The sequence below is a fragment of the Siphateles boraxobius genome, unplaced genomic scaffold (assembly GCF_051911475.1).
Source record: "Siphateles boraxobius isolate OS27281-9 unplaced genomic scaffold, OSU_SipBor_1 20, whole genome shotgun sequence".
Classification (NCBI taxonomy): domain Eukaryota; kingdom Metazoa; phylum Chordata; class Actinopteri; order Cypriniformes; family Leuciscidae; genus Siphateles; species Siphateles boraxobius.
Genome location: NW_027508811.1, coordinates 9,183,117 through 9,208,557, shown reverse-complemented (window position 1 = coordinate 9,208,557; position 25,441 = coordinate 9,183,117). Strand labels below are relative to the sequence as shown.

The 25,441-nt window shown below is 37.8% G+C and overlaps 1 protein-coding gene across 2 annotated transcripts in view; it reads left to right on the top strand.

Moving 5' to 3' along the window:
- Window positions 1-25,441, top strand: part of macrod2 (mono-ADP ribosylhydrolase 2) — a 631,164-nt gene that overhangs the window by 15,970 nt on the left and 589,753 nt on the right. For both annotated transcript variants that reach the window (XM_077236611.1, XM_077236612.1), the window contains exon 3: window positions 1,633-1,734. In XM_077236611.1, coding sequence (XP_077092726.1) covers window positions 1,633-1,734 — 102 coding nt within the window. The remainder of the gene's footprint in view (window positions 1-1,632; window positions 1,735-25,441) is intronic.

Here is a 25,441-nt window from a genome sequence, read left to right as displayed (position 1 = left end):
CGGAATTCTCAAAACGGCCACAAGATGGGGCCGTTTATCGGCAAATCCGATATTACAAAACCGATTCCCGATTATGGGAAAATGCTTAAATATCAGGAAAAATATCGGTAAACCGATACATCGGTCGATCACTAGAAGTAGGGCTGAAACGATTCCTCGAGTTACTCGAGTTACTCGATTACAAAAATTCCTCGAAGCAAAAACTCTGCCTCGAAGCCTCGTTAAATTCCTATGTAAAATGTAATTCACTATACACGGATCTATACTATAGCGCGTGATAAATTTTGAATTTATTTGGCACGATGGCGGAGAGTAAAGATGTCCATAAACGGCATAGAATGTCTAAAGTTTGGGATCATTACATACTTAAAAAGGAAGAGAACAAGGTGCAATGTGTCTACTGCGAAGTAGACCTGGCATACCACAACAGTACGACTTCAATGATTCAGAATCTGAACCGAAAACATCCACTCCATGCTCTCACCAAGCGTCACTGGAACATAACCTAATGGTGTGTTCACACCGAACGCGAATAGAGCGTCAAATAAGCGTCTATCGCGTTTAGTTAGACGCTTAAACATTCGCTCGAGTTAAAATTTTTCAACGTGCGCGGAAGACGTTTGCGTCATTCGCGACGCCCGGCAGGAATGATGCGTCTATTGGCGTCTTTGCACTGACTTTGTATAATCTACTCGCGCAAATAATTAAAGTTGCGTTCGGTGTGTGAACCCCTTCACTTACACACACAGGCATACACACACATGCACCCTCGTCTCTCTCACGCGCCAGTCAGATCAATTGCGGCAATGCATCACACATCACATATGCTTAAACTTTCATGTAGCCACGCAACAATAATTTCAGCATGCATTCACTCTATACACCGCGACGTGATGGAGGAACAAATATTGTATTGCAGTCTTTGTGAGACCTTGTTTGTATGTCACGTCTTCCAAATAGTTACAGACAACAACAAAAAATGAAATTCCCCAGCCTGCTTCGTACTTTTGGGGAAGCCAGTATGGCTACCAAGTAATTGAGCATAGAACATTGTTGGCACTTATACTAAATGGGTAAAAATTGCAATAAATAGGCCTAGTTTTGGAGCCAAATGTTGGAGTTGGAATAAATTTTTTTTGTTTGTTTTTTGAGAAATAAAAGCCAAATGCTTGATCATTTTACAGCCACATAATTTTCGTTATGCATTATTTGTTTTAGTTGTTTAAAAACACAAAAAATTATCCGATTACTCGATTAATCGATCGATTAAGTGCTAGATTAATCGATTACAAAAAGAATCGATAGCTGCAGCCCTAACTAGAAGATTCTTGTCCGCACAAAGCGCAACAGCATATGTCAGAGTACGTTCACCCACCAGGCCATGTCTCTGACAAAGTCTATTTGTTTTAAGACATGTGGCCACATGTTCTCTACTCTTCTTAATGTATATCATTTAGTCCGGTTCCATCTTTCAAAACTTTAGTTTTGAGTGATTGCAGAGTGAATACTGGCAAGTACAGTGTTGTAAGACCTTTGATAAAACCGTTTTGTTCTGATCAATATCGATAGTCAACATGCAGTTGAAATGGTAGCTCTTGTGTAACTTAACTTTACTCTATCGTTACCTTACAGCTACTGAGGAAGAAGAACATCAGTCTTTCCCCTTGGCTGACAAAGTGACTCTGTACAAAGGTGACATCACCATCCTGGAGGTTGATGCCATAGTGAATGCTGGTGAGTTTGCTGATTCTGATCAATTCTCACAGTTTTAGTACATTAGCAAGGCAATTAGTGCACAATTATTGCTCTAGGATTTTTATTTCAAGTTTATTTTAGCGTTTGCTTTTAGCTGAACGGTTTGCATAGTCTTTGATGCACTTTCCATTTGTCCTTGCCTGACCTCTAGTGTCTATAAGTGGTACAGGCATGAGTACCGGGTTTTCTTCTTCTTTTTTTTTCTTGTTTATGCTGATGCATTCTACAGGATGGGATGAGAGATTCCTGCTTATGTATATTTATTTCTGTACAGTGTGGTTCTCTAAAGTGGATTTTCCTGTTTATTTTCTGTTTTTAACAGTTCTGTATTGATTTGCCGTGAATGGCCTTTCACAGGAATGCTGCGTTTCCTTTTCAGGATGAAACAGGAAACCAAGAAACAAACTTGTAAAAATGACTTTTCCTTTTGTTTGCAGGGTTAGATAGTATTATCTGTCTCTCTGGCTTGTTAGTTGTCTTGTCATATTGCAAAGATCTACTTTGTGCCCATTATTGCCTCTTTAGTAAAAAATCTATCAGTTTGTTCTGAATGAAAAGGAGTAGTTTTTTAGTAGATGTTCTGCAGAAATAGATGCGTGTTAATTGGGTTCTGCTGCGGTGAGGGAGCACATAGATGACAAGGTCATGGTTTACCTTAAATCAAGGAAACCTGGGAAATGGGAAATTTAAGTGCTTACAGGACTTGCATAGTATTTAGTATTGTGTGGGAGATTGTCATTGATTAGATGTGTTCACTCAAGATGCTTATCTCAGCATCAGTCATTGAGAGGAATAGTTTAACAATCCCGTCACAGAGAGTGATTGAAAATAGTGTTGCGGTTCATGTCTGAAGCCGCTGTCTGTTTGACGAGCATCTGTGAAGTGTTTTTTTTGTTTTGTTTTGCTAGACCATTGAATCTTTTTGACAACAAAGGAAATTCTTAACAGGTGTATTGTGCTCTGCCTATAACATGTACAAACATGTGTTTTTGAATGATTGAGGTTTTTGTTTTCTCAATGTAGTTCAGGCATTATGCAGCCTAATTGAAGTAATGATGCCTTTGAGCTTTGGGATATTTAGACCAGTCTGAACCTTCTGTTGAGTTTACTACTGTTCTGGGAGCAGAGGAACCTTGTACACTAGTAGATTCATTATCACTGGAGCTTGTCTATGAGTTTTGACTCTCCTTTATGTGTGTATTGATACCCTTATCCTAGGATGTTTCCACATACATCCGTTTTCATATCGTGATGTAGGACTACAGGCTCATATAGCCTAGCTAAATATGAACCTTTTTTTTTAATAAGCGACAATATTAATTGTATGCTTAATGTGAAATCAGTGTTGCATTATGTTGTGAACATTTGTCAGGAATTTGTGCCTAATTCTATGAATAATTAAGTATTTTAGGTGTTTGGAACAAAGGGCTATTGTTTTCAGAGGTCTGGGACAGAATCGTGGACCCAGTGGGAAGGCTTTACCTCAAAGGATCTTTGAGTTTGAATCTTAAAAAAGACCCTGAGAGTTTTTGCGGTTGTCCCTTGACAACTGCTTTTGTAAGTAAGACAACTTTCCCCTCTAAAACTTTCCGCAAGGTTGCAGTAAGGTCAGTCAGCAAAGAAAACAGGAAATGAGAGAACAGGCTGAGTGGGATGCTTGTCTAATCTCGTGGTCTGACGCAATCATACCGATGTGAAACTGCAACAGTAAGCAAAATGAATCATGCGTTCAGTTGCACTGTGGTTGAGCTTCTCTCTGTCCTTATTTCACCAAGTTTTTTTGGGCATTTTTCACATCAGTGGTTGCATAAAATAATGCAAAACTGTTTTGTAGTGTTTGTGGCATTGAATTTGGAAAGTAATTGGTTTAAAGCCTTCAGAGTACGAGGGAGACGACTTATCATGCAGACGGTTGGCTGTTCATCCATCAAAGGCCAGTGGCTCAGGCCAGGAAAGTAATCGCATTATTGCAACCATGCTTTGAAATGATTCTTAAAGCCCCATTTGCTCCAGTGTTTTTGAGTTTAGATTCCTGGAATGATGTTTCTATCTCAATGCTATAATACGATGATAAGAACAATCAGAAATAATCTCTGCGATTGCGGGGAATTGTCTTTTTTTTGTTTCCAGCAGTCATGCTGGAAATGGATACAGCATTGTGCTCTTGAGAAAAAAACAGTTGCTGGGGTGTTTTTCTTTTTTTCTTCTTCAATGTTTAATCGTGCTGTTATTTTTTTAAACTCAGAAATATGTAAATTACATAGTAAAATGGCTTGTAAATGTAAACACTTAACAAGTCACTTTAATCAAACTATTGTATTGGACAGTAGTGTTGACAAAAATAGTAATATTTCGATACGTATCGATACTGAAATATCTGAAATGATTCCAATAGGCTACTACTTTTCTGCAGTATTGACAAACTGATACCAGCTGCAAGTTCACTTTCTTTCTTCCCTCTGATGGTGAATTGACAATTTGAAAATGAATGTGTGTAGTATAAATGTAATCTGGACGGACGTCCTATATTCACCATGTTGTCTCTGTCATGTGACCTACCATGTTATGTCACACTGACATTTACTACAACTACAACTCATGGTACAGTAAAGTGTTCTTTAGATGCACTCTTCAGATTCTTGCTGGAAAAAGTAAACCGGGTACTATTCACCTGCTTACTTTTCACCTATGTACTTTTTGGTACTTTTAGTTTTATGAATACTGCGAATTTAAACATACTACTCTTTTCATATACTGTTTTTCACCTATTATATAGTACAAACGTATGCTATTTCGGATGGAGCCTTTATCTAGAAGAAGTGGTTAAATTAAGGAAAGTTTCTTTCAATCCCTCTGAGATTTGATAAGTCTATTAGGCAGTAGCACTGATTGCCAATTTCTTACTTGAGGAAGTGAATTGCATCATTGCATGGATTTGGCTTCTTTTTTAACATCTTAGATGTTAGAAGAAAGACAACCATCCTCCCCATAAGAGTCCCAGCTGACTTGAGACCCATTCACACCAATAACTATAAAGATAACTATAACTACTATATTATCGCTTATATAATAGTTATCTTTATAGTTATTGGTTTCGTCCACACCAGCGGACAATATTGTTCTATTTATTATAAGTGTGTGCTGCAGTTTTGTCGTCTGCTGCTTTATATGCTCAAGCTCGTTTAAGCAGGGTGGATTCTAATTGGCTATCATTGTTGTTTTTTTTAATCGTTCATTAGGTGGAACATTAGCTTTTTTCCCCTTGGTGTGTTGGTTTATAGGTAATCAGTTTTTTTTCCTGTACTTAGAAAGTGATTGACTTGAGCCTGATTTCCGCTGTCCTTGCACATCTGACAGTCTTCTCTTCTGGCAAAGAAAAACAACTTCATAAAAACTCTTAAGAAAAGAATGAAATTGACTGATTATCATGGTTATTCTCCTAATTATGCAGAGAGGTTGGCGCAAGGACCGTCCGGTCATCATAAACTTTTTTTCTCTTCCGATTTTATAATAGTTTTTTTTACTCCTCTCCAGCTCTTTTATTGCGTTTAGTGTTGAGGAATATTACTGCAATAAAGAATCCTCTTGAGGCCCTTGCTCAAAAGGCCTACTTCAGATCATAAAAATATTATATTCCATAGCTTGAGTTTGAGGACTTTATATTCTTTCTGTATTAGAAAGGTGTGGCTGCTGACATGCATTTTTTTTTTTTATGTAATGCTTTTTGTCTTTTCCAATAATGACTAGAAAAGCATGAAACGGCCAAAAAGCACCATACAATTGGTACATACAACTTCTGAAGGCATATTATACCTTATTTAGAGGCTAACATTTTGTGTTCTTCACTGAAAAGTTAACTCCATTTTTGGGCTTCTGAATAATAAACTTTTTGGGGGAATGTTTCCTGTAAAACTTAAAATATCACAAAAATGAGACCCAAAGGGGATTGCAAAGTTTGCAAAGAAACTACAATTCAATATGGAAATAATTCCAACCTTCTAAATAAAAAAGGCCAATGGCCAATTGGTAAAGTAATCCTGTCACTGCAGAAGCTCTGGTTCCCATAGAAACAGTCAGTGTCCTGCAATTTGCAGATGGTACTACATTGGCTCAAAGTCAAATTTACAGAGTTAAAAAAAAGCATATAAGAAGCTACATGTTTGGGATTTTTATGGCTGATTTGAAATAAGTTCGACAAATAAAAATTATTTTTTTTAAATTATAATATTTCCACATGCAAGTAGTTACGAAATAGTTATCTGGAGGCAGCATCGTTCTTTTTTGGTGTGTTAACTCTTTTGGATTCATTGTCTGAGGTGTCTTGGAGAAATCATTTATCCAGCTGAATTGCTTGACATCTTTGAAATAGATTGGGAACTAAATTAATGATTTTCTTTTATTTAAACGGATAGTTCACTTAAAAATCGAACACGTTTTCTTAATTTACTCACCCTCGTGTTGTTCTAAACTCGTATGACTTTCTTTCTCAACACAAATTAAGATATTTGAATTTTGAGGTGTGCCCTCTCTTTTAGTACACTAAATGCTGTGATGATAATATTGTGCTTGGTTTTCTTTTTAACAGAATTGTGCTGTAAAGATGTCTACTAATCCAGCATCTAATTGACCCTTCGCAGGGAGCTTGATTGACAGGTGATCTGACCAATCATACTTCGCCATCCGCCATTTTGTCCGACAAAGCAGTCAGGAGAGTTAGTAGATTAACATGGGAGGATTTGAACTTGAAGAACTGAATATACTGACGCCATTCCACGGTTAAACAACATTCCTTCTTATGTTCATTCATGTTTATTTGATGCTATAAATGAACTAGAAGGAAGAGATGATCGGTTCACGAGCAGCTTTAATTGAGGCTCTACAGCGATCTGTCACGACACATTAAAGAGCTACAAAACGATATTTATTGTTTAAATTTCTTTTTAAAAATGACCAAATTTGAAAGGTGAGACTTTGTTTAGTATGTTTCATATCAAAAGTAACCAAAAAGTAACCTGTAACCTGCCTGTCCTGTCTGTCAGCGTATTGTCAGTCTCCTGTCTGATCCGCGATGTATTTTTCACTGCGTTAGAACATGGTGTGTGCGTGAGAGCGGCGTAGCTTGTCGGACATAGCGACAGTAACTAAGGGGGGCGGGTCTTTGCGAAGGGTCAATTCTGGAGATCTTCTCCTTGTGACTGTTTTGTTCCCTTCACATCCGTTTGAGTCACTGAAAACAAAAAAATAGTTTTAATACAGCATGTAAGTGAATAAAGTGTGCTGTTTTTACACCAGGCCCTGTAGAGTTTGCATTGGAAATGTCAGGCAGCATGAAATTAAATGGCAACAGTAATTAATTCTGGGCGGCTTCATGCTGCATGCTGAGAGAGGTGAGGCTGTAAGCATGTTAAATGGGTTTTTAAATCACTCTCTGGATGGCCAATTATTTTTTCATAGAAATAAATTTCTTGTCAGAGCTGCTAATTGAAATAGCAACTGGCATCAGGGTCGTGATAGGTGCAGAAATTTTAATTGCTCTCTTTCTTGTTTTCACAAAAGGTGTCGGTTCGCAAAGCAAGCAAAACAAACACTGGATAAAAAAAAATGCTGTCTGACAGAGCGGTCAGATGGTGAAGCATCTAAATGTAGCATTGAAACTTATGCCAAAAATATCTGTCTGGCAAAAAATTAGAACAAACAGTCAACATTAAAACTTAAACAAAATAAAAATATAAAAAAACTAAACTTGAGTTGTGTGAAGCATTTGGTTGAGCACTTCACCATTTGAAGATGTCATGCAGGCTTTGTGCTCAGGAGAGGAGAGTGTTGGTTTGTAATTATGAGAGCTGTTCAGAAAGAAACAGAAAACTGTGTCTTTTGCCCTGTAGCATGGTGAGATGTAGCCACAGACGAATGCAGTAATGGACTCTAATGCACTCTGCACATTAAATGTTCTATGAGTCACAAAGCTTAATGGAGAGCACTTGCATGTTTAACCGAAGACGGGCCTCGGCTCTTGTAATTGACATTTGAAAGTAAAAGAGCACACGTTATCAACACGACTTGCAAAGGGGGGGCAGTGTTTAGTCTGTCATCATCAAAAAAGTGCCCTAAGATGTAAAGCGGAGCTTATGTTGCTAAAAGCACAAGAGGTACCTTTTGATTTGCTAAAGTAAATTCACATTTATTTTCTTTCTCTTCGTTTAATGTATACACCGTGATATATCTTTTAGAGCAGGTGTTCCCAAACTTTTTCATTCCAGGACTCACCTAGCTTAATTGGTACATTATCAGAAATTTTGCTAAATATTAAAATAGCAGCCTAATGGCTATGTTGAAATGATATGAAGAATAACCGAGTAGTTTCAGTCTGCTGCCTCAACTGATTTACACAGACATGGCCGAACAAATTTACAGAAATTAATTATGTAGTGTATATATAATGAATTCTGTAGTAAATGAAGTACTCTAGCCTACTGTTACCTATAGGGATGCCAACATTACCGCATTTCACAATTAACCGCGCTTTAAAACGTCACGGTTAATGAATCGTAAAGACTATGCTACACTGAGTGTTCTGCACGGAACGGAAATTTTGCAACTAACACAAAACGAAAACAGTTACACCAGCGGTGCACCAGCTTAAAGTGCCGTGCTCATCAGTCACTATGGCAGAGGGACTAAGCAGCGATGCTCTATTTCCACCAAAAAAATGCCTCAGGCCCATGACACACTGGCTGCGTGGCGTAAGCGTCTCGGCTGCGTGGCATGTCCGTTTTTATTTATAGGAAAAGATGTTTATATGTTATTGTGTACATGAATACATATAAATAAATTACATTTTGATGGTTGAAAGTCTAGGTTTTGACAAATTCACATACAAATATAGGCCTAATTTAAAATTAAATATATAAATAAAATAGGCATAATTATGAATTGTCAAATATTGCACCTGTTAATACAGAACGAAATATTCTGTAGTCTATTTTGCTGTCAATACTGCTGACAGTGTCTTTATCAGTAGGCTTTATATTTATGCTTAACACAAAGTATAGGGCTTCCACAACTCTCTCCCATATGTCGAACAAGGGTGATCCGTGTCAGCAGCGCCACTTCAGACACGTTTCTGGTGTGCAAAGACACAGAAAACGCGACACAGCCGCCAAGCAGCTGTCAAGCAACAGAAACTTCACGCTCACGCCACGCAGCCAGTGTGTCATGTGCCTTAGGCCTTAGGCACCTATTAACATGAGAGCCGAAATAAAAACGGACACGCCACGCAGCTAAGACGCTTACGCCACGCAGCCAGTGTGTCATGGGCCCTTCAGCAGTGCGCACATTTGTACTGTAACGTGCTGATCTCCCCAGCGGTCCCATAAACGTTAAAAAAAGTAAACGTCTGGGAGAATGAGTAGAGCAGACATATCGATCTGAATAAGAGTGACGATGCAGAAAAGAGCTCTATTCGGTACGTTTTTCTGTGCACACACACCCGACCAGAAGCGTGCAGCCATGCACATAGACACATAAACAGCGCGCGAGTAGCCTACTGAATTGAGCTCTCTTTCGTGTCTGAATAGACAAATACACAACATTATGTCTAAATGTCCGGTTTGGAGAGTATTCATGTAAACTATGTCGGTTATGTCTTAAACAGTTGTGAGAGTATCGGATGTGCATCAGTGCAATTGGATCCGCATGTCATTGGACATGATCCGACGTCTTAAAGTGATAGTGGATAATAAACCTAATGTGGTCTGTGTCCTTAATATAGATCAAGCAACAAAAGAAAAGAGAAAAGCATTCACTGTTTTTTAATAGCTTTAATAAGGATTAATTATATTCATACAAATAAATATGTCTGCTTGAAAGAATGATGTATGCGAGAAGTTCAAGAAAGAATGCATATCATTCATTGAGAAGAAGACTGTGTTTTACTTTAGCAAAGGTGGTTTTAATTTTAAGATATTTTTGAAGTCACAGTAGTTAAATCTGTGTCTATATTGCACGTTCAAACTTAAAAATCATTCATAATAATGGGTAAATAGATGTTCTCTCCGGGAGTATGTGGGTTTGGAAATTTTAGAGAAATTCTAAATTAATGCATTACAATTTACCTAAACCCATTATATTTTAGTCGACTAAATCTACTGTAGATTCTTAAAATTTTATTGTGTTTCATCGACTAAAACTAGATTAAAACTAAAACAATTCAGATGACTAAATTTTGACTAAAACTGAATGGCATTTTAGTCAAAAGACTATGACTAAACTAAATCAAAATTTGCTGCCAAAATTAACTGTAATAATAATCGTGATAATCATTAAATCGTGATTATTTCTAAGACGATAAATGTACTTACAAAATCTGTAATCGTTGCATCCCTACTACTGTAAGCTTAATCTTAATCAAAAGTTTAAAAAAATTCAGATTTTTATATTTATTTGATAGTAGCCAGGTCTAAAACTGTAAAATGTCAGTACTGATATTTACGGTTTAATTTCTTCATTTACAGACGTTAAACTATCAGGCTTTTATTTATCAAACGCTTGTCTGGATATGAACTGTGATCCACGCTGCGAGTGTTGTTAAACCCATCGTGGTGTTCAGTGCAGAAAACGCGCGTGTGTGTGTGTACACATGTGAAATGCTTTTTACATAAATTTTTTCCTTATGTGTTGGTAGGTAGCCAAATGCACGTGGGGGAATGCAAACAACGCACTCTTGTGACCATATCTCTGAAAGACAACAGCGCTGAGTTGAACAGATGATAGAGATGAATGCGTTTCCCAAAAGCATAATATGCTTAATTGGATCTAGAAAAATTGCCACTAATAGCTCTACGATCAACTTAGCTCAGGATGGGAAACGCAGCCCAGACCTAAATCAGCCATTCGTGACATTTGAATTCTCCGGTGTAATGCAGAATACAGCGCAGGGATTGGAGTAAACAAGTTTCTTCTCGTTAATAATGCGCACCAAACAGCTTAATAAAGTCACTCTGAGACGCTGAAAACGCACGTGCTTCATGAAACACAATGCTGATATTTATATAATTAAATCGCAGCCTTTGGAATTCGAAAATCACACTAAGCAATATAACAATTTCTATTTAACATTTACTGAAACATAAATTTAGCTGCAGCCAAGTGACTGCTCTTCCCACTCTGACCCACTGTTTGAAAACCTCTGTTTAGTAATGACCGGGCACATGGTACGTGGACCAGTAGAACTCCTAACATACACAAAGTTCTACACACACCCCTCTCCATGCATGTTAGTTTAAATATTTGGGCTAATTTTATTATGTCTTCAGATACCTGTAAGTAAGGCTGGGCAATATAGCTAGAACAACATCCGGCTTGACAGCAATGACTCAGTGGGCGGGGGCGACCCTGCAGTTGCCCTAATAGTTGCCTGATATCTTTGATCTGAATGAATCTTTTTTCTTTTTTTTTTTCAGTTCATAAAGTTTTTTTTCCCAATAGGACTGTATGTATATTACCATTCAAAAGTTTGAGGTTTACACATTTGTATACATGTTTTTTAATTCAGTAAATACAGCAAAAAATTTAAAATTACTGTTTTCTGTTTTAGTACAAATTAAAATGTAATTTATTCCTGTCATGGCAAAGCTAAATTTACAGCATTATTACTCCACTCTTTAATGTCACATGATCCTTTAGAAATTATTCTGATATGCTGATTTGGTGCTCAATAAACATTTATTATTATTATCAATGTTGAAAACTGTTGTGCTACTTGATATTTTTAGTTTAAAAGAACATAATTTATTTTAAATTGAAATATTTTGAAACTTGTCTTCTCTGTCACTTAACAACATAAATTATGTTTTGTTATCATAATTGAGATGGATAAATTAATTTCTTTGAATTTTGAACCAAAGGAAATCAATTTTGCAAACCTTTACACTGTTTTGCTACTGTAATGAAAATTTAAAACATCTCTGTTCTTTCACAAGGAGGGATACGCAATATTACCTGTGTTCTATAGGACATGCTGTTTAGGAAACTTAATGGCCAGAGAAGACATCCATTAACCATTCTGATATTCACAATATTGCTTATTTTATATTGCCAACAAAATTATTGCAATGAGATTGATAATATTCGATACGTCACCCAGTACCAGAAGTAGTGTTGTGATCTATTCAATTTAACATTTTTTTTTTACCATGTTTACTTTTTATTACCATGTATAAATCATTGAAGGCAGCCATTACTGCTATTACTAATGTCACTATGTGAAAAATAGTCGCATTAGTAATGGCGGCAATGGTTGTCCTCCAAGCCAAGATGGAAAACTTTGGTCAGGCTTGAAGTCTTCTTAACTCACAATAAAACATGTCTTGCAGAAGTTCAGTAACAGCAGTCCTTGTTTCAAGGATGTTTTTCTTTGATGTCTGTGATTTTAGGGCAAGAGAGACTTGAAGTCTTCAAATTGCCCATGCTAAGTAATTTTCAGCAGTATTGATTCTGCAGTGATGTGAGCAAGAGAAAGCGTGTGGAGTGCTGCTGTTGTTGGGGGAGGACTGTTTGTGTTTGTATGCGTTTGACTGGATGAAGATGGTAAACGAGATGGATATTTTGGTTTGGTATCTCTGTACAAGGCTTTAGCTCTTTAGCTCTTTAGCTCGCTTTAGCTAATTAAATCAGTTTGTGATATAATGTCTTACTGACCTTTGCTCTTAAACTTATATTGATTACAGACCCTCTAAAACACACGCGCGCACATATGCACACACGCACAAACTGACAAGTTCAAGCCGAAGTCCACCGTTCAGTCTGGACAGTAGAAAGTGAGTTGATGTGCAAACTTGTGATTGTTGCAATGTTGCATCAGGAATGAAAATCGATGGCCGCTGCCCATGGCAGTTGCTGCTCTAATGAACAGTGAAATAACTGTATGTGTGTGAGTGCAGAACCGAATTCCCTTTTAAAAGCCCTGTTAAGATTGTCAGCATGATGGGATTCAGGCTCAGGGCCTTCTGTAATACTACTACATGCACATATTCTCTCGCTTGCCTTTCCCCCCCAAAATTTGCATTGCTGATTGCGAATGGAAATGAAACTGACCTCAATTGTGAAACTGTCTCGCACTTTTGCACATCTGTGGCTTGAGCTTCAACCTTTGAAAGTAAAAGTGCAGGGATTGTCTCAGGTATTTTCAGGATCCTTTAGGAGACTTTGCTTTATTGTTGAATATTTGAGTGTCATAATGTGCAAGAGGAATGTGTCAACTCAACCTAATGTTGCAATGTGAAAGTGGAACATACCAAATCCTCAGGCATTCTTTTTTTTAATCTTAGAAGTATAATGTAGTTTGTAAAGTGCTAAGTGTAAGTATCACTTGTGGTCTCAGACGTGTGGATCCCACTGTATTTCCAGCTTCACGATGCTCTTCACTGGAACTGCCGGGCAGTTTGACACTTTGGCCTAAAGAGGGCACTGTGCATCCACGAGAAACCTGACGCTGACTGTAACCTGAGAAAACAGCTCAGACCTGCAAACTGCCAGTGCTCATCTGTTGTTTTGACCAAATCCACAGCACATGTTTGGAAAGCTGCTTGTGTTCCTGGGATGTCGCGTTGTGACGGATGGCTCTCGTCTTACTTTAGTCGCAGGTTACCGAGATGAGGTGATGTAGCTTATGTGTATATTTGTACACGTGGGCAGTTGTAGACATACAGTTGGTTTTTGGCTAAAATAGAATTTAAACCATTTTTGAAAAGAAGGGAAAAGATGATCTCTTCAGATCTGTTCAGTCTTATAGAGGAAGAGGGAGAAAATGGAGCATCAATCAAAACATGTAACCTCAATTGTGGTTTGGTGAGTGGAAACATGCACAAGCAAAGAGATAAACATGGCAAAAGAAGCACACAGCGATAATGCATTCATTGCTTGCTGACAGCATCCCATTCCTTCTCGTAGAAACTAATTTTCCCAAAAGTTAGTTCAGCCCAGTCACCTGCTGGCTTGCATTGTCTGTGCTGCTGCTAATTTCCCCAGATGCCTCCTTGTCATCCTAATTTTTTCCTGCCATTTTGTAAATTTTTATGACTAACTGCTAGTATTTCAGATGTTCATTGATGTCTTTCTTCTGAGCTACAAGACTATGGTAATCTGTGTGCCTAAGCAGAAATGCTTATTAGGTGCTTGGTTACATGCCCACGGTGGGAATATTTGCAGTAATGGCCCCTCTGAACATTTTCATATTGGGCCGTTCAGCGCTCTACAAATACAGATTTCAGAAAGCATGTGCTCTTTTTGAAGGAGGTTGTTTGCAAAGCGGAGGGTTCTCTTCTCTTTGAAAAAGACATGTCGGTTAATGTAGACCACCAATGGGCTTATCAGAGTTACGCCTTCCAGTATTACCCCTAAGCCTGGGATACAATTGGATTTTCTTCCCCCCTTCTCCTTAAAGGACCTCTCCCAATGTTTGTCGCTCATTCATAACTGTCAGTCATTCCCTCTGCTCACTCCACTTTGTAATCAGCCTGAGAATATTTGATCTGTTGCCATTCCCTCATCTTTTCTATAGTGACGCAAAACCTTTGCAAAGTGAGCTGTTTTACACTGAAGCCTCTTCAAGGGCCTGTATTGAATTCTGGGATAAATGCAGTTGAATTGAACTTTAATTAACAGCCCATAATTATAAAGCACTCAGCATTAAACGGCATTAATGGATGAAATTTAGACTTCATGTTTAAATTGAAAGGCGGCTGCACTTTCCTTATGTTAGCGCGTAACTTTATCTGCACTTCTGTGCGCAATTGCAGATCAAATGGTGGTATAAGGAAATTGATTTTGATGGTGGTGTAGCTGTCCTGCACTTTAACAGATGTAATTGAATGGATCTGTTCTTCATGGCTGTTCCCTCGTTCTCCTTCATCTGTATGCTAATGCCAGACAAATGGCGTTTGTTAGGAAAAGAGTTTCAATTGACTTGACAGGAGTTATATTATTGTTCTCATTGCTCAACCACATAAGCCAACCACACTTTTCGGCTTAGCAAACGGAAGTTTAATGCTGTTATGGGCAGATAATATTTCAAAAGCCTTCATGTATTTTCTAACTAATAATTCTTTGTAATCAAATCCAGGAAGTTTTCCATGAAAGCAGGTCGGAAAGCACATGATGACAGGCTCTTTACACTAGATGTACGGATCTCTGCTTTAATTACTACAGAGGTGGAGTTTGAGTGTTTGATGTAGTTGGTGAAATAATGATTTTAAAGGGCCCCTATTATGGATTTTTGAAAATGACCTTTCATGTAGTGTGTAACATAGCTCTAAGTGAATGAAAACATCCTAAAAAGTTTTAAATCTGAAAGTTCACCGTATATAAAGGTATTGTCTTTCAAAAATAAGAGTTGACTAGGGCTGAAACTATTCCTCGAGTTACTCGATTACAAAAATTCCTCGAGGCAAAAACTCTGCCTCGAAGCCTCGTTAAATTCCTATGACTCGCACTATACGCGCGGCGCAGGGATTTGATTGTTTCACACGGACCGTTTATTCACACGGACCTGTTCAGGAAGCATATATTTTGAATTTAGTTAGCGCGATGGCGGAGAATAAATATGTAAATAAACGGCAGAAATTGTCTAAAGTGTGGGATCATTACACACTTAATTCACTTAATACACTTAACTCGCTGAAACAAGGTAACGTAGTCTAAGCCTATTGATGTTCGCTGATTTTAATCCCATACTGTATTTGTAGCGATGTCGTGATGCGGTTTGACTAGATATGATTTTTAGCTTTGATGACATTTTTAAGTAGTAAACGTAACTATCACGTTCAATTGCAAGAGTAAAGCCTAAAAAAAGAATGCCTTCACACACTAATTTTTCACACACGTACTAATTTTTCAGTTAAAACGCACGGAACAAAAAGTGCGTCAGCTTTTACTGTGTGTTCAACAAGTCACGTTACAGCTCTTCTTCAGCGTTAAACTACCAGAATGCACAAATATGCTTAGATGCTTAGAGTGTTTATATTATAACATCTTAAAGGAAAATTCACATATGAGATAGCTTTATAACTTGCATACTATATAACTTATAGCAGCTTTAACTGAAATAGACACATGTTTAATATAACTATTCTGTTAATAAAACACACACACACAAAATATCCGATTACTCGATTAATCGATCCATTAAGTGCTAGATTAATCGATTACAAAAAGAATCGATAGCTGCAGCCCTAGAGTTGACTCTGAGTCAATGAAATTAATCGTTTTTCAAACAAGTCATAAGCCGTTTCGTTGTGACTTCAAGATGAAACATATTGCCCGCCCACTTATTGCAGACACAGACACCAGGGAAAACTTCAACCTCATGTCGAGAAGACACTGTGTGAAGGTAAAGCCAGTTTTTTTCACTGCACAAGGACAAGCATGTGAAGAATCAGTGTTTAAAATTCATCTTTACCATGATACCACAGCATTATAATCCTAAACTTTTGCTGTTCCCTTTATTTTTTTTACGACTGCTTCTCAAATCTTGGAGTTCAATGCAGGATTCGCACACTGCTTGCTCTTGAAAGATGGTGTTCAAAATACTTAGTTTTGAATTTTATATCGTGTAGGTCTCCTGCTAACTGGTTAACTCATATTATTACTGTCTTACTGAAATATTTCTGCTAATCAGCTGTGAGCCACTATAACATAAAACTGTGTCTATTAATGCAGATTGTCTGTCGTTCTCACTTCTTTGAGGAAAGATTAAGCATGGAGCAAGATTTGTTTTACCAACGTTTGTTACATCAGTCATTCACGCTAGAGCTCGACTAATGCATACATTGCATACATGTACTGTTATTGATACAGTTTCCACGTGTTCACCGCAATATATTAGAAAAATACTCTGTAAATAAATTAGTACAAGTCAAATAATCAGTTTGTTGATAGACATGGACTTGTTAATGATGATGGTGAGGAATTAGTTGCAACATCTCATAATGTACCTTAAACTGAGTAGCGTATCAGTGAGAAACGTCCTGCTCGAGTCGTCTGAGCTGTCTGGCCAATCAGAGCAGAGCAGCTTGCAGAAAGGATTTAGAGAGACTGATTCATCTGATGAGTCGATTGACATTCATTGAAAATGTGATGATGTGCAAATGTATATTATGAGGAAATTAAACAGTTTTTTGACCTTTGATTAGGGCTGAATGATTATGGAAAATAATCTAATTTTCTGATTTTTTTTTTTAACCAATATTGCGATTGCGATTTAATATGCGATTACTTTAAGTTCTTTACCTTCTGTATGAGTCGACAAAGACAAGCAATAAATCATTGTACAGTAGGGATGGGAATCTTTAGGCAGCTCATGATCCGATCTAATTTTTTTCTTATTAATTAATCTTAATAACACTTAAAATATGTATTTAATTGCATGTGTAAATACATACTTTAAATATATATATATATATATATATATATATATATATATATATATATATATATATTAGGGCTGTAACGATACACCAAACCCACGATTCGATTCGTATCACGATTTTTGACCCACGATTCGATTCGTATCGCGATTCTATCACGGGGGCGGGGCTTGAGGGGGCGGGGCTTGTGGTGAAAAAAAGAGATTTTGAGAGAAGAAAAAAAATACCGGTATTTTTATTAAATAACATTAGGAAAAACCTGTATAATCTAAACACCAAAGAACAATAATAACTATGCAAATTATTATACTATACGGCAGTGTAGGCTGCTGCTTTTGGGCTGTGTTCTGTACTCCAACTAAATTGATTTCGGGATGGTGCCGTAATATGCATCTGCATGTTGGACGTGTTGCCGGTCAATTGAGGATTAATTTAATGCACTTTCTGAGAATTTATATTTCAAGTTTTGGCTGCAAATTTCACGTCCATAATGCTGAAATTGCCAAATTTTAAATAATTTATCCTCAACTAGTTTTGTGGTGTAGGTCTACGTAGGCTATTTTATAATGTTAACTTCAAATAATACTAATAGTAATTTAAAGATGTGGTAGTTCTCATGGGCCTGAGGGGAGGGGAGGGGGGGAGGGGGGGGCATCTAACCCTTTAGATGATTCTCATGGGGGGGATTTTTTTTGTTTGAGGGGAGAAAGGGGGGGCATTTTTTCCAAACAAAATTATTACATTTATCTTGCCTAAATGTTTGCGCTCATTGCATTTTTACAATGGGGTAATAGCCTATTGTTGTTAAGAATTTACACATCACAAGGAAGCTTGATTTAAATTGTTTAATTAAATTGAAAAAAGTAGCACAAATAAATACAATAGAATAAAGATACAAATAAAGACAATTAAAGAGAAAAGTTTTTGAATAGGTCTAACACTAGTATTTATATACAGATACTGAATAAAGTAATCAAATGGAAAATAACACTGGGTAGTATTTTAGTCCTGAATAAATTAAATACATAGGCTATTAATCCTGATTCCTTTAACTTAAAGCCATCTTTTGTTGTTTTGACAACAAAATTAATGACAGACACATATGGCTGCCGTCACTTTAAGAGCTAGTGCACGGATCCTGTGTTCATTATACTGGCATGCGTTTTATGTTTATTAAAGACAAAACCGACTATAGCCTATTTAGAGTATAGCCTACTCACAAAGACCGAAATTGACAATTTTGCGTGTTAAAGCAATATAATCCGCGAAAAATAGTTACTAGCCAGCTGTTTTTGAGGCGGATTTTCTATGAATGTGCGCATAGAAAATAATCTCAGAGAGCGCGCGAGCACTGATTAGTTTAAAATCGCTTGAATGTTTAAACTGGTAAGACTTAAAAAGACTTCAGTCACGATGCACTGCTGGCCCGATTGTGCAAGTGAATATTCCGTCATGTCCCGACCTTACAGTCTATGGTCCCGACTCCAAAACGCGAGTGTGTATTATCGCCGCAGCGCTTGATGCCTGCCTTGCACAAAACATTATGAGAAGAGATAGAAGACGCGCGGCACCGCTGAACACTCACGCTGTTTGTGAAATTGCGTCTGGAAGATAGTTGTTAAAAGAATGATTTTATTTTATTATCTGTGTGGATTACGATTGCGGGAATTTCCCACATTATAAATGGGAGACCTGCGGGAATGATTAGAATTATGCGCAATACCCGCGCCGAAATTCGAGCCCTGGTTCTGGACAGGAAGGATAACTCTGGGAGTTGGAAGGGGTGTGATCGCGATTCTGCCTTCTCACATCGCGATACAGGATCGTGGACCTGAGTATCGCGATTTCGATTTTATATCGCGTATCGTTACAGCCCTAATATATATATATATATATAAACAGATTTAATAAACCAATTACATGTTAAGAATTTTAAATGGGCTATAAACTAACATAGCTTCAAAATATAAAAGATAGTTAATAAAGAGGAAAAAAAAAACATTACAAGCAATAAACAAAGAGTGCTTTCAGTATTTTAAAAGTAAGCTGTCTGAACATTTTCCATTCAAGAGCTGGAGTGATTTTCCCCTTATACGATAAGCTGCATTCACACTAATGCAAATATCTCTTTTGAAATTGTAAATGTGGTTTGTTCTGTTGGTTTAAGATATAACTGACCGTGTTTACATTAATTTTGCGTCAAAAGCATTTTGAGATGCAAGTCAGTGATGCGCGGGTTGATCCAAAATGAGCGGGTGCCTGCGGTCACCCACGGTTACCCGCGGTTACGAGTCATCCAAAAATATTTTTAATGATATTCGGGTCACGGTCGGTTCGGGTCGTTTGAAATAAAGATTCCAATTAAACCTTTGCAATTTATATAGCCTAGTACTATATAGACACACTTTATTGGCTGAATAACTGGCACGAAGATGACGCACAAGCTCCGTATGCCTGTTCGTGGTCAATCAATAGCCACGTGTGGTGTCCAAGTTTGTAAATAAAGATTAAATGGCGAATTATTCAGGAGTGCCGTGAGGTATGATTTCGGCCTCTGTGCTCGCGCTGGCCAGTGGAAAAGCAGCTAATGGATGAAGATGGCATGAAGACGACCGTACATTCGCGAGATGGACGTATGCGCATTAGGCTACTCTATTTGTTCTGTGTTTTCTTTCTAAACAGTTAGGCTATGTTTAGGTGGTATTTTTCATGTTTTCATCACGCAATCATGTTTTTGATGCGGTGGTGACACGTTCACGTAACATGATGTAAGGGTGGCGGCGGCGCTGCCGATAAAGCACCTAAAAGCAAAGAACTGGCAAAAGCAATGAATGATTATGAATATGTCAAATATAGCAAGGAGACATTTGAATTGTTTATTAATAAAGATGAAGTTGACGTTGCTGCCTCGAGATCTTCGCAGTAGTGAATGCGCCAGAGAGAAATGCACATTTCATACAGATATAGGCTAAGCATAGAGCAGTCCGTTTTCTTTCGTTTTGAATTGTTCGGTTTACAAGTAGACATTTCAATATAAATTGAAATATATTTTTCATGTCTGTGAAGTACCTTATAGCCTACGCTGAGTTTCGGTTAATTTATGAGACGCGCTCGCGCAGGCGCCTCCGTGTCTATTGTCTTCTATATTTACTTCTTATTTATTAAATCCAGGCAATTGGTTGATGAAACATTGATTAAAATTAAGATACAATTAGTACAAATCGAAATTCACTTTAAAGAAAGGCTTTGTGTCTTCTGTTTGAGGTCTTTGTGAAAGTTTTAAAACAGTAGCTTATTTTAGTGCCGCTTCAGTGCTGTCTTACATTGTTTTTTCCTCATAAATGCGAACAAAGAATATTTTATGTTCTGTGGAGAGCCAACCCTTCTTCATCCGGTGGGTAGTATTACTTTTGATTTGCGCAGTGTAATTCACAGAATTACGAAAAAATATGTTGCCTCCTAAATATTTGTTTTGTCACGGATGAATGCGTGTGTATTTCCCTCATATAAAACGCATGTGTAGGCTGATATTTTTCTAATGTCTGGACTCCTTTAAGGGGTAGCCTATGGATAAACAGACGTTTCAATATATTGGTATGCTATTCAGGGCCTGAATTTCGTTTTGGAAAAAAGGGGGGAAATCCCCCTTTAGGTCATTCTTATGGGGGGGATTTTTTAATTTGAGGGGGGAGTTTTTTTTAGACAATTTTTAAAAAATAAGTTTAGCTAAATGTTTGCTCCCTCATTGTATTTGTGTTTTTACAATGGGGTCTTTTTTTTTTAGTTACACAACAAAAGGAAGCTTGATTTCAATCTTTGAATTAAATTGAAAAAAGTAGCACAAATAAATACATGAAATAAAGAGAAAAGTTTAGGTCTTACACTAGTATTCAGAAATGCTAGAAACTGAAAAAAGTAATCAAATGTAAAATAACACGGAATAGTCTTTTAGTCCTGTATAATTTGAATACATAGGCTATTAATCCTGATTCCTTACAATTAATGCTATCTTTTGTTGTTTTATATACAATAATGACAGACACATTTTAGGCTACTCTCACTTTAAGAGCTAGTGCACGGATCCACGTTCACATGGGTCCGCGCCACTTTCTCCTCTTTTAAAAAGGGCTCCCTGTTGCTAAGCAATCATGAGCCATGTTCTCCATGAAGACGAAGACGTTTCAGCAAAGGATGAACGCGCAAAAGACGTAACGTGAATGGCCCATACTGTTTTCATAATAGTGTCACATGCATTTTCTTTTTGTATTATTTTTTTAAGACCTAACCGATTGTGTTTGAGAGGATACTCCCCAAGACTGGAATTTAGACAATGTTGTGTGCTTTTGACCATTAAAGCGCTATAATTCAAGAAAAATAACTCAGTTTTGTTACTCACGAGCTGTTTGTTATGCGGGTTAAAATCGCTGTATTAATAAAAATTAATTAAAATCGAATGCTTAAATAGGTAAGGCTTAAAAAGACGCACAAATTATAAACAATAGTGACGATGCAATGGCCCGATTGTGCAAGTGACATTTCCATCAAATGTCCCGACTCCTGAAACGCGTCTAGAATGAGTCTAGAGTCTAGAATCACCGCCTGCAACTGCAGAGCGATTGGCTTGCCTTGTGTAACCTATTTTAAGAGACAGAGAAGACGCGGCATTGGCACAATCACTCACGCTGTTTGTGAAATTGCGTCTCACAGAAATTTTTAAAATGACTGATTTGATCTTATAATCTGTTAGGTTAAATTTACTCATAGGCCTCCATGCTAGATTGAATGAATGTTTACGGGAATTTCCCACAATTATAAACGCAAGACCGTCCGGGAATGATTAAAATGATGCGCAATACCCGCAATCCCGCACCGAAATTCGAGCCCTGGCTATTAAATGCATTTTCTGAGAATTTATATTTCAAGTTTTGACTGCAAATGTCACGTCCATACGCTGGAATTCCCCAATTTTAAATAATGTATCCTCAACTAGTTTTGTGGTGTAGGTCTACGTATTTTATAATGTTAACTTTAAAATTCTAATAATACTAACAGTAATTTAAAGATGTGGTAGCATTGGATCTGGACGGGAAGGACAACTCTTGGAGTTGGAAGAGGTGTGTCGCGATTCTGCAGGTTCGTGGATCTGAGTGTTTGATATCGCATATCGTTACAGCCAGGGGTTAAATTGGGATTTATTATGTGGGGGTGCTCTCCCTAGGGGGGTCCGGGGGCATGCCCCCCCGGGAATTTTGTTTTGAAAAATAAACCATTAAATAGCACTTTCTGGAGAGTTTTGTGCAAAGAAATGGAGAAATTGAGTACTACATGATATGTGAAAAACTGCAAGGTTAAGAGCATTTACTTTGCAACAGGTATTAGGACATTTAGCATTTACATTACTGCTAATCAGTCATCACTTGATTACAAGTTGTAATACCTTGTTATGATATAGTGACCCATACAATGTGCCAAACATAATGTGCCACATGGAGAGACAGTGCAGCATATGACAGTAGCAACAGCTGAGAAGATTTGGGTCTGTGGTGACCAGGTCCACCTCATACAAACTTCCTTCTCCCATTCTCTCTCTTTACTACGACAACACACACACACACACACACACACACACACACACACACACACACACACACACACACACACACACACAATTTAATTTTGGTCATTTTCATACTGTCCCATCTCTACTGCCAACATGTTACAGAGCTAGTCATGCTAAACATGTCTGGAATATCACCCCACCTTTTGAAGAAGTAAGTCAGTTTCCTCTTCTTGGGTGAATATGCTCCACTCATTTCAATTTATCTCTGAAAGTTGGAGAATAAATGCTTGATTTAATTTTCATTAACCACAGAGCTTGGTAGCTAAAAGTAACTTAGGTCTAGCAAGTCTTACATTTCTGTAATTCACACAGATCAAATACAAATATGCTGACTGAATAGATTGCTAGTTTATTTTAAGTAGCCAGCTAACGTTAAATTAGCAATTCTCTTGGCAGTTTGCTGATAATCCGGTATCTGAAGTAAAATGCTCAAAACATCTCCTGAGAAAAATCACATGGTCAACCTAGTCCTGGTTATTTAATTTTGATTTAGTCTTATTTTTCTTACCTTGTCATTCAAGGCCAGGGCACTTTTTTGACATTTCTGGAACATCCACATCCCGCGCAACCACGGTCTCCCAGGAACATTCATTATTGCTGCGTACATTTATCCGTGTCAGATGCGCATGCGCGAGCAGTGCGCGATCATGGTCGACTGACAACGAGATTAAGCAGCTGAACAAAAATACGGCCGTGTTCCGATTTTTCTCATCTCAGCTCCGCCGAGACAAAATAGACATGCCATTTCAAAAATCTTTCATTTATTGTCAGAAATATGTTTTCAAAAGCATCACTTTCATCAAATTGTATGTGACATAATTTCCAGTAGGCAATTGACTGCAAACGAGCAGGCTTATGTGCCGGGGCTGAGCCCCGGAGAGCCCCGGCCCAATTTAACCACTGGTTACAGCCTTAGAATGTTAAGTTCTACTACTGTATATCTATTTTGGTGAAAGTAACTCAAAAGTAATACAGGATAATGTAACGCATTGCAATTCTGAGACAGTAATATTGTAAGGTAATGAATTACTTTTAAATAACAGTAGGCTAACAAGTAATGTATAATGTATTACAGTTTGGAAGTAAATTGCACAACACTGACTACTTTTAAAAAAATGCGTGGTCGGGTACAATATTTCCTTTTCTTTTTTTTGCGGTCCGAGTTGTGGGCGGTTAGTTGAAAACGTCGGTCAGGTGCGGGTTGTTTATACATTGACCCGCGCATCACTGATGCAAGTACATTTAACCAATGAGTCGCTCACAGCCGCATGCACGAGCACTCTTCACAAAGCGCGCGTGAGTATTTTAAAATGAAAGCAGCTTTCTCAGTGATTTTCATATTTTTAATATATAAGCCAACTGCATTCCAAAAGACATAAATAATGTCTTTGTGGAGCATTTGTAAGGAAAATTCCGGCGGTCAAGACCGCACACTGCAAGAGTAACATCAAAGCGGCAAAACCTGTGCAATGAAGCCCGCGACTGTCCTTGTAATTCGCTTAAACCCCGAACTTTATGAAAGCTTATTTTTCGGAAGGTTCGAGCGGTGTCTTGTGTGTGTGTGTGTGAGAGAGAGAGAGAGAGAGAGAGAAATAAGAAGCAAGCAGAATACGGTTGTCTCTAAAGCACTCGCAGCGTCATCACGCATCTCAGACTCAATTCTGAAATTCTCTGAATCGATCCAGAATTGTTGTAGAGAGAATAAATAACACAATATCACATACATAAAAAATAAACCGTTCTTTCCTGTATACCAGACCTATGCGTAGCGTGCCAAGTTGATGCTTGATCTGCAGACTGCTTTTATCTCGCGTGTCACGTGACCAGTGTAATCGCAGCTTTTGCGGTTACAAAATCGCATTTCATCATATCGCGATATTATCGCAAATGCAATTAATCGTTCAGCCCTACCTTTGATGCATGTAAACCTGTTGTAGGGGTCTCCAAAACCACATTAGGAAACTTTTTAAAATAGCACATTAGGGACAATTTAAAGTATTAGTAGCTTATGTACGCAGTATCTCACAAAAGTGAGTACACCCCTCACATTTCAGCAAACATTTTAGTATATCTTCTCAAGGGACAATACTATAGAAATGAAACTTGAATATATTTGAGATTAGTCATTGTGCTGCTTGTGTACTGTCCTCTGAAAATAACTTGACTTACAGCCATTATTGTCAAAATAGCTGGCAACAAAAGTGAGTACACCCTAAGTGAACATGTCAAAACTGTGTCAATATTTTGTGTAAGCACCATTGTTATCTAGCATTGCCTTATTCCTCCTGGCCGTGGAATTCACCAGAGCTGCACAGGTTGTTGCTGGGATTGTCTTCCACTCCTCCAAAATGACATCATGGAGCTGCTGGATGTTAGACACATGGCGCTTCTCAACCTTCCATTTGAAGATGCCCCACAGGTGATCAATAGGGTTTAAGTCTGGAGACATACTTGACCACTCCATCACCTTCAACTTCAGCTCCTCAGCAAGGCAGTTGTCATTTTGGCGGTGTGTTTGGGGTGGTTATTATGCCGTTCGGCCCAGTTTCTGAAGGGAGGGCATCATGTTCTGCTTCAGAATGTCACAGTATATTGTAATCTATGTTTCCCTCAATGAAGCTCAGCTCCCCAGTAGCAGCAGCAC